Raw genomic sequence first — 9928 nt, 5'->3', positions numbered from 1 at the left:
GTCATTCATCCACCGACACTCGTATCTGATCGGACTAAACGTGGCCTCATGATTCCCCTCGGAGCCTTTTACCCCTTTCTCTCATCTCCCACCCACAGATTTGACAGAGTGGATTGTTGATAAATCATTACATGGAAGGTACGTTGCTGTAAAAGCGCCTGTTTTCTTTAATTGCCGACAATTGGGCTGTTGTTTAGCTGCGGTTTGCTAGTCCACCTCTCATTAAGCAGCTTTAGCTGTTAGCCGATTCTAACTGTTTCAGTCAAAACATGCAAACCAGTTTACGGTCAATACAGCAGCCCTCACACATGGTGAAATCTACCTTTACATGTGAGTGTTTCAACATTTCAATACAGCATTTGGCTGTTTATTAGCTACCTGGGCGATGGCTAGCTAGTTACTTTGCATATAAACTAATCACAGACTAGCTTATCTTGTTTTGTCAGGGAACGGGCGGTTAGGATTGTTTTCTCTGGTAGCTGTTTGTAATAAATATACATGTTGTTAGTGTCTAATTTTATTACAAATATAAGTGTATAAGTTACTAGTCTTGGAATAAAATACACACTCGTGGGCTAACCTTAGTTAGCATAGACGCTAAAGAAATGAGTTACCGCTTCCAATGCATGGCATGACGGTTATAAATCGCCGCATGCCCACATTAAAGAGTCTTTAAGATTGTTTGATGGTGTTTTGTCCTTGTGTGATTGCAGACGGTGGTCTCGGGATGGACGCGGAGCTGGGTGCTGACAGCGCCCGCAGAAAGATGGAGGCGGCGGGCGAGGCGCTGGAGATCGTGCCGCTGGAAATGTATGATTCAGCCCGAGCCAAAATAGCGGCTAATCTGCGGTGGCTGTTCGCCAAAGCCTTCGGTATCGGTGAGTTGATTTGCTTGTGTTTATGAATGAAAACAGGATTGAGGTACAGATCCTTTTATTAACTCTTTGTGATGTGTAATCAAAGACAGTTTTAGCTCTGGCAGAGCTGCTCGCTGTGGGTTTGCCACCTGATACCTTCACTCTACCATGGTACTGAGTGGTCATCATCATGTTGTTGTTGTTGTAGTGGTAGTGAATGTCCAAAAAAAGAGAAGGTATTTCAGTTTCACATGCTTGAAGACGTGTATTTTACATGCTTGAACACATGTGTTGTTGTTTTTGCACAGTGCTAGCGTTACTAGGATACCATGCTCCTACAGCAGAAACTGTTGTATTGCTATTAAGTTACACAGTGGTACTTTTATGGATGATGCTGTATATAATACTGATAGTTGTTTAATAAGGAATTAAGATTGAGGTAAAGTTGGTTTAAATTCACACATTTGGGCTTTCTCCTTAGTAAAATAACTTAAGAACAGTATTTTTTTGCTAATTCTAAAGAGTGAAAGCATATTAGCAGCCAGTAACTATCAAAGTACAACAGTCTTTAAGACAACATTAGCACTATTAAATTACCTGTGAAGTCATAACTTGCATGTGATTTCAGTCCAAATATTTAAAGTACCATGGTAAACAATGTAGGGAGTGTATCACAAGTTATCACTTAACAAATGTGCAAATATAAAACCAACTTTACCTCAGTCTGTTGTATTGCTATTATACAGTGATACTTTAATGCATAACACTGTACATAATAGTGCAAGTTGTGTACCAAGGAATTAAGACTGGAGCAAAGTTGGTTTTATATTCGCACATTTGCACTTTCTCCTTAATAATATAGTTTCAGAACAGAATTCTGAGCTAATTCTAAACAGGGAAATCATATTAGCAGCCAATGACTATCAGAGTACAAATGTGTTGACAAGCAATTAAATAGTGCTAATGTTGTTTTGAAGTCATGCTTGCATGTCATTTCAGTTCGAATATTCAAAGCAGTGTGTCACAAGTTGTCACTGTTGAAAAACGAATGAATGTGCTTGTATATAAAACCAACTTTACCTCAATGGAATTAAGGTTTAGTGCTTAAAGGTGTTTCAAAAGATCACTATAGTGGCATTGTACCTTTGGCAATTATCTGGGTTGAGTGAAGACACACTAGTTCTTTATATTTATTATTTATTTTTTAAATTTAGAATAGATATAGGTTGCTGATTTGGCAATAAATAAACAAAATTTTTTTGTTATTTAATATTAAACTTTTTCTTTAAATAAGAATATAATTAATTTTTTTTGGTACTATTATCTTGTAGAGTTATTAATACCATTTTTGAGTCTATTACAAAATACTAGATAAACTAGATTAATATTTGTAAACCTGTTTTATATTTTTGTCTGTTTTGAATTTTTTTTTCTTTGTAGTTCATTTTAGCAATCAACATGTTGGTCCCTTTTTAATAACAGGATGCGTATTATTAGTAAAGTGACGTCAAGTATGGTTTTACCTCAGTTAGGTATCGAACGCAGGAGGGAGCCATGTTTATTTACTCCCCACACATTCAATTGCTGCAAGTACTGGAAGTCTGGGACAGCAAAGTACCATGGTACTTTGAATATTCAGACTGAAATCACATTTAAGTATGACTTAAAAAACAACATTAGCTCTATGCAGTTGACTGAACAAGGTTGTACTTTGGTGGTTGTTGGCTGCTTATATGATTTCACTGTTTAGAATTTGCAATGAAAACTTTTTTGAGATTGTATTATTAATGAGAAAGTCTGAATATGCAAATATAAAAACAACTTTACCTCAATGATTTGAGAACCTTTGGTTTTAAAGTCGTACTCCCGAACCATGTCTTGCTCTAGTTTTAACAATGGTTTATTGAGATTCAACACTAGAAATAATTAAGGAAATTATGAAGCAAGTTATTTTCTGTCTGATTTATAGCTGTTGAAAATGAAAGAACAATTGTTTAGTTATTAAATAAATAAGTAAATAAATAATTACTATTTTATTATAATTGATTTTCTTAATTACTTCGATTAGTACATTTTAGGGATGCTCTGATCGATCGGCCAGAGATCGGAATTGGCCGATAATCACGTTTCATGACTCAATCGATACTCGCTAATCTGGCTAATCTTATAAACCGATCGCAGGTGTTTGTTTACGAGTTTACAAACCGAGGATTTATAAGAACTGAAATCTTTTTACTTATCAGAACTGAAAGTTCTGTTTTCAACAAGTTTGCAAAAACTTCATCAAAATCAGGTTCATAAAACCTGGCTGGAACAATTTTGGAAAAAAAAAAAAAATATATATATAAATATAAATATCTCATGTTTAATAATATAACTTATTGTAATAAACAGTAGTTTATAGACCTATTCCCTTTTAAAAAAGAAGTAATAGATTTATAGGTGGGTATTTTAATTTCTTATGCATCAAATATGCGCTCCAATCGTTTTTAAGACGTGCTGAATTCTTCTTCTAGCATTTGCAGTGTTTCCAAAGCGATTTGTTAGTCATTTTTCTTACCAATTTTTTGTATCTGTTTATCAATTATTTTCTGCAAAGCTGCTTTTGATCATGACATGTCCACACTAAATGGTTATAAGGGACGTGTTTAAGAAATAATATGCAACATCTTTACTTTATTCTCTTAGGGAAGGAAAGATCTCCACTTTAGTATCATACTTGGAGGGAAAATGAGCTTTATGCATTATTAAGCTTGAAGCATTAAAATTGGTTCTTGGTATCGGCTGAAAAACTCTAGATCGGAGCATCCCTAGTACATTCCAATGTAATTTAAATTCTGTCAATATATCTTCAAGTTCAACCAAACCTTTATTTTGACATGCTTGGCGTACATGTACATGACATACTCAAAGAATGTCTCAAATGAAAGAGTAAAATGCTCAAGAAGTGACTCTCGGGGCAGCTCTGTAGATGATTTTCTCAATAATCTCCTCAAATAGTGAGAGCAGATGCTGGAAACACCACAAACATCACACACATGCTTGAGTATATTTAGTCAACGCCATTCACACACATTCAGTCCACATTGCGATTTGATTAGGTAGGTGAACAGCACAACTTTACCCAAAATGTGTGCAATGTTATGAAATTGGGTTTCATACAATAGCTTATATATATCTTTTTACTGTTTCCACAGTTTACTCATTGCTGAAATTTTTTGCTGAATTCTAGAATTAATTTCTACAGAATTTGTATATGGTCTACAATTGAAATGTCTAAGAGGAGTGATCAACTCCTTTTTTTTATCCACTTGATGTAAATGCCCAAAAATAGCAGTCTGTGGGATACATGAGTGAGTGTGGATGTTTTGGCTGGCAGGGCATCAGTCTGAGTCCCCTGTTGTGCTGTTTGACAGTCAGGATCAAAAGCATTTGTCTCATTTGCAGTGCTTGCACAATTGAAATGTTGTGGATGGACAGGAAGGGTTTTCTTAATTCCTCCTACTCCCTGTGTCAGCAGATATAAAGTGCTCGCTGTTATGTTGTTTTCATGCACCCGATCTGGTAAATGAATAATTCCCCCATAATTGAGGATTTGTTGTATCAGACTTCATGACTTTAGGTCTGGTGAAGTTTAGTTTAACGTTAAAGCTGCTGCTTGCTTGTTACAAACATAAATGCATTATTACTTATTGTAATACTTCTGTGAGATGCAGGATTGCCAGACTCGAAAACTTTTTTTTTTTCCATCAGCTTTCAGACTTTTAAACAGATAACCAGTGGACATAAACAGTTTCATTTTCTGCTCAGTAGCACACTACATTGTCCATCCCAGTTTGCACTATTAATGCATAGAATTGCACTCAATCTGCTCCAGACATTATACTGTTGTTAGCACATAAGCCAATTGCACTAGGCACTTTTTGCATAATAAGCACAATTTTAAGAACCACTATACGTTGTTTACATCTGTTTTCATTACTTCACAGTCACTATTATATATTGTTTACATTCATAGATATTTACATATGTGCATTTCATAATTATACTTCTGTCACGTCTATGTATTTGTGTAAGGCAAGGGAAGGCAAACTTTATTTATAGAGCACAATTTTACACAACCGTAGTTGATCCAAAGTGCTTTACATTAAAATATACTAGACAATAAAACAAACAAACAAAAAAAAACTGGTATTAAAATACATGAAAATGTATATGTTTAAAATTAATACTAAAATACAAGTTAAAAAATAAAGTAAATAAATAATAATAATAATATTAATGATAATAATAATAATAAATAACATGCATGCGTCACTCAATGGCAAGAGAGTAAAAATAAGTCTTTAAGTTAGATTTGAATGCATCCAATGAAGGAGAAATCCTGATGTTCAGAGGGAGACTGTTCCAGAGCCTTGGGGCTGCAACACAGAAAGCTCGATCACCTTTTGATTTGCAGCGAGACCGAGGGACAGAAAAAAGAAACTGGTCATAGGATCTTAACGGTCTACAAGCTTAATAAGGCCTAATAAGTTCACTGACATAGGCCGGGGCAGAATTGTGCACCGCTTTATTAGTGAAAAGAAGGATTTCTAAATCAACTCTGTATTTAATAGGTAGCCAGTGCAATGAGGCGAGGACAGGGGAGATATGATCTCTTTTCTTAGTTCCTGTTATTAATCTGGCGGCTGCATTTTGGACCAACTGTTGCCGAGAAAGTGTTGACTGAGGTAGACCAATGTACAAAGAGTTGCAGTAGTCTAACCGAGAGGAGGTTAAAGCATGGGTTACGATTTCTAAATCTTTTTTTTTAGATAGAAACTGTTTAACTTTTGCCAACAAAATCGAAGCTGGAAAAAGCTGCTCTTCACAACCGCATTTACATGTTTGTCAAACTGCAAGAGTGGATCAAAGATAACTCCGAGATTTTTGGCGCGATTGTGCAGATTGTCATTTAGGACTCCTAGTTGAGTTTTAATTGAATCGTTGGTAGCAGCAGGACCTAATATTAACACTTTTTTGTATGTCCTGTATGATGTGTATTAGAGCTGCACAATTAATCGTTAAAAGATTGCGATCTCGATTCGACCCCCTAGACGATCTTAATCCAGCATTTCTACGATTCTGCCAATCATATTTTCAAGTTCAGGAGAGAAGAAAAGGCGGCTGCACGAGTCTTTTAATTATTTCACACACGTTGCTCAGTGACATTGACACCTCCAAATGATGTTGAATGAGTTACATACTGTATTTATAAGGTATAATTCACCTAAAAATGTAGTTTTTATCTTAATATGATGTTTTCGCAATCGGGAAATCACACATAACGTGACGCGAGATGCTAACAGAGTTGTTATCACAGAGAGGACGTGCTCGCTCTCTACTTAATGATAGACGCACGTATCTACTTTAGTGAACAGAGCCTGCACATGTTGTGAGTAACAGGTAATACAGTTGTAAATAATATTCAGTTTGTGGCACAGAGTGATTGTTTGGGAATCGCGCGCGAAGTATGAACAAGCACTTAGCAGTCAGAATGAAACCGAAAGTGTGCACTTCATTCAAATGATCATATCGCATTTTAGAGTTATGATTACGACAAGCATTTGATATGTTTTTTTTTTTCTTTCATAGTGAACCCACAGTTGTGCATGAAAATAAATGTTTACAATGTTAGTATAAGTACTCTAGCCAATATATTGTTGAATATAATCTGATAATGGCAATTGTCTGATTTTACCAGTGAATAAATTTGTCTAATATGACAGATTGCAAGCATATATCTCAAACATAATAATTCAACATCAGAATTATTATTAGTAGAATAGAATTATTTATAGAAACCAGTAGACCTACACATATTATTATCGATGTTGTGCCATATGTTTGTTTTTACTATACCTTTATTTTACATCTACAGAATCGTGAGAAAATCGTGATCTTTATTTTAAGCAAAAAAAAATCATGATTCTCATTTTAGCCAGAATCGTGCAGCTCTAATGTGTATGTTATGTGTATGACTTCACTGTGGACGGCAAAGTAAGAATTTCATTGTACAGGGAAACGTGTTTCCTTACTGTGCACATGACAATAAACAAATCAAATTTAATTGAAGACATATTACAATTTTTTTTGTGAGAAGATTATCACTAGCATGGTGCACATTATATTAATAATAGTAAAACTTTCCTATTTCTTTATGGTATTTCCATTTCTTTCTGTGCATGTTAACTATACACATAAGCACTGATAGAAATGGCCATGTGCCTGACAATGTTTCAATAATAATAATGATGATGTATAATCTCTAAATTTAGGGTTAACACTGTGGAAAACGCAATGACCAGCAGCCATATTAGCTCCAGGAATATTTTTAGCCTCTGCTCTAGTATCGGTCACTAATGACTGTTACACATGTGAAGCAACGTGTGTGGGCAAAATCAGACTTAATATAAATAGGTGGGCCTTTCTGCCATGTTTTGAATAAATATATTAAGTTAGTTTCTCTTTCTAGGCTGATTTATGGTCGTACCCGAAAGTTACACACAAGATCTGTCTAGATCATGCAGCTCCATGTAGATTCTGTCTCGTACAGCTGGCACAGTGGAAAGGGATTGTATTTAAGGATGTATTCAAGCATAGACTCACTGATAATAATAAGACACCCCCGTCTGTTGGTGGCTGAAACGTAAATGTGGCTTGTAGGACTCTTGACCTCATTTTACAGCTGAGGGAATTGTCTCTCTGCTGTTGAATCTTTGATTAACTCAACTGTTTTTGCTGGGTGTGTCAGTTTGGCATAATAGTGATGGGTTATGAAAATATATTTTTCACTTTCTTTGATGCATATTGGAGTTATTTCATTATTGGAAGGGGTCAGCATAGATACAAGCTTGTCTGTATATTGATGTTCTAAATACAGTTTGTTACTATACTATTATCATTGGGATAATAATGATATTAAAAACAAGATTTACTTCGGTTCTGGATCCTGTGTTTTTCAGGATTTTCCCGTTAGTAAATGGTTCAAGTGGAGTTGTTTCAGTCCAGTAATTGGCCTGAAAGCTATGTGCCTCTTTACTGTCAGAAGTGGCCCAGATTTGGATTTTTTATTCTGCTCACCACTGTTTTGAATGTCCAAGCCTCTTTTGTTTGTTTGTTGGTTTGTTTATTTATTTTCTTTTGTATGGAATGCAAATGATGCAACTGAAGCCTTTAGTTCACTTAAAAATGTTAGTTTACTCTAGAGCTGCACAATTAATCCTAAAAAGATATCAATCTCGATTCAACCCCCTCTACGATCTTAATCCAGCCTTTCTACGATTCTGTCAATCATATTTTCAAGTTCAGGAGAGAAGAAAAGGCGGCCGCACAAGTCTTTTCATTGTTTCACATACGTTGCTCAGTGACATGGATTCCTCCAAATGATGTTGAATGAGTTACATGTTTACATGTACAGTTTACTGACCGTGAACTGTTATCACAGAGAGGGCGCGCGCTTAATGATAGACACGGGCGCGTCTACATTAGTGAACAGAACCTGCATATGTGTTAAGTAACAGATATACAGTTGTAAATAATATTCAGTTTGTGGCACAGAGTGATTGTTTGGGAGCCGCGTGCGAAGTATGAACAAGCACTTAGCAGTCAAAATGAAACCGAAAGTGTGCACTTCATTTAAATGATCATATCGCATTTTAGAGTTATGATTACGACAAACATTTAATGTTTTTTCTTTCATAGCGAACAGAGTTGTGCATAAAAATAAATGTTTACAGTGTCAGTATCACTACTCTAGCCAATATATTGTTGAATATAATCTGATAATGGCAAATGTCTGATTTTACCAGTGAATAAAATTGTCTAATGTTGTCAATGACAGATTGCAAGCATAACATAATAATTCAACATCAGAATTATTGTAAGTAGAACAGAATTATTTATAGAAACCAGTAGACCTACACATAATATTATTATCGATGTTGTGCCATATGTTTGTTCATGAGAAATCGTGAGAAAATCGTTATCTTTATTTTATGCAAAAAAATCGCGATTCTCATTTTAGCCAGAATCGTGCAGCTCTAGTTTAGTCACTTGCAGGCATTCCAAAATGTAGAGATTTTCATTCATTCATTCATTCATTCATCATTTTCCTTCGGCTTAGTCCCTTATTTATCAGGGGTCGCCACAGTGGATTTTCACATTTATTTAATACAGTAGGTTTTTACCTCAAACAATATGGTCCAAGCAGTTCACCAGCAGTTTGAGAGTGTTAAAAAAGTCAATCAGTTTGATTGATGTACACTAAGAAGACTTGACATGAGGGCCTTTGCAGTGCTTGATTCATTTGTTTTAATTTATAATTTTAGAGTTATAAGTTTAGAGTTATACTTCTGTGTCAAGCTCACATGAATGGTCCAGCACAGCCTTCGCGCAGTTGCATACCCCTCGCTGTGGATGAAACGCGCCTCTCAAAAAATGTTGCAACAACACGTAGCGCAAGCTCTGTGATTGGTCGCTTGGTAGCCTTGACGAGTGTGGGTGGTGCTGAGAGCCGCCACCCCAGTTGATCAATTGTTTACAAGTGTCGAGTCCTGTGAAGGAGCTCCAGATGTTGTGTCTACCTTAGGGTTGAGCTTATGACCAATAGACAACACGATGCTGTGCCGGCATCGCCGATCCTCCACCCACCGCCGTCGCAAACCCGCTCATGAAAAATACACACTTAGGCCCAGTTTACACTAATACGTGTTAGTGTTAAAATGGCATTTTAGAACAAAAATGATCCACATCGTGTTTTACCTAGGATTTCTGAACAGCCCTCTGTCCGCTGAAAACGCACATCATGTGACCACACAGACAAAGTCACACACACTGTCATGCGCTCGTCTCCAGTGAGTAGTGCATGTCAAACAGTCTATCAAGGATGTACCGCTGGATCGCGCCTCACTATACTGGTTAAACGTGATATTTAGACATCCCAAGTCTCCCAAAAGTTCCGGCAGTCTCCCTCAAATGCATAGAGACTCCCGGATACCTGCAAACAAGTGATAATCTTCTCGAAATCGCTC

General features: G+C 36.1%; 1 protein-coding gene across 5 annotated transcripts in view; it reads left to right on the top strand.

The window, feature by feature from the left end:
• Nucleotides 1–9928, top strand: part of camsap1b (calmodulin regulated spectrin-associated protein 1b) — a 48164-nt gene continuing 38236 nt past the window's right edge. For 2 of the 5 annotated variants that reach the window (XM_068221223.2, XM_005168648.6), the window contains exons 1-2: nucleotides 1–138; nucleotides 714–878. In XM_068221223.2, coding sequence (XP_068077324.2) covers nucleotides 132–138; nucleotides 714–878 — 172 coding nt within the window. In that variant the 5' untranslated portion in view covers nucleotides 1–131. 5 annotated transcript variants of the gene reach the window in all.

This window comes from Danio rerio, chromosome 5 (genome assembly GCF_049306965.1).
Source record: "Danio rerio strain Tuebingen ecotype United States chromosome 5, GRCz12tu, whole genome shotgun sequence".
NCBI classification, from domain to species: Eukaryota; Metazoa; Chordata; class Actinopteri; order Cypriniformes; family Danionidae; genus Danio; species Danio rerio.
This window is presented reverse-complemented; position numbering and strand designations above follow the sequence as displayed.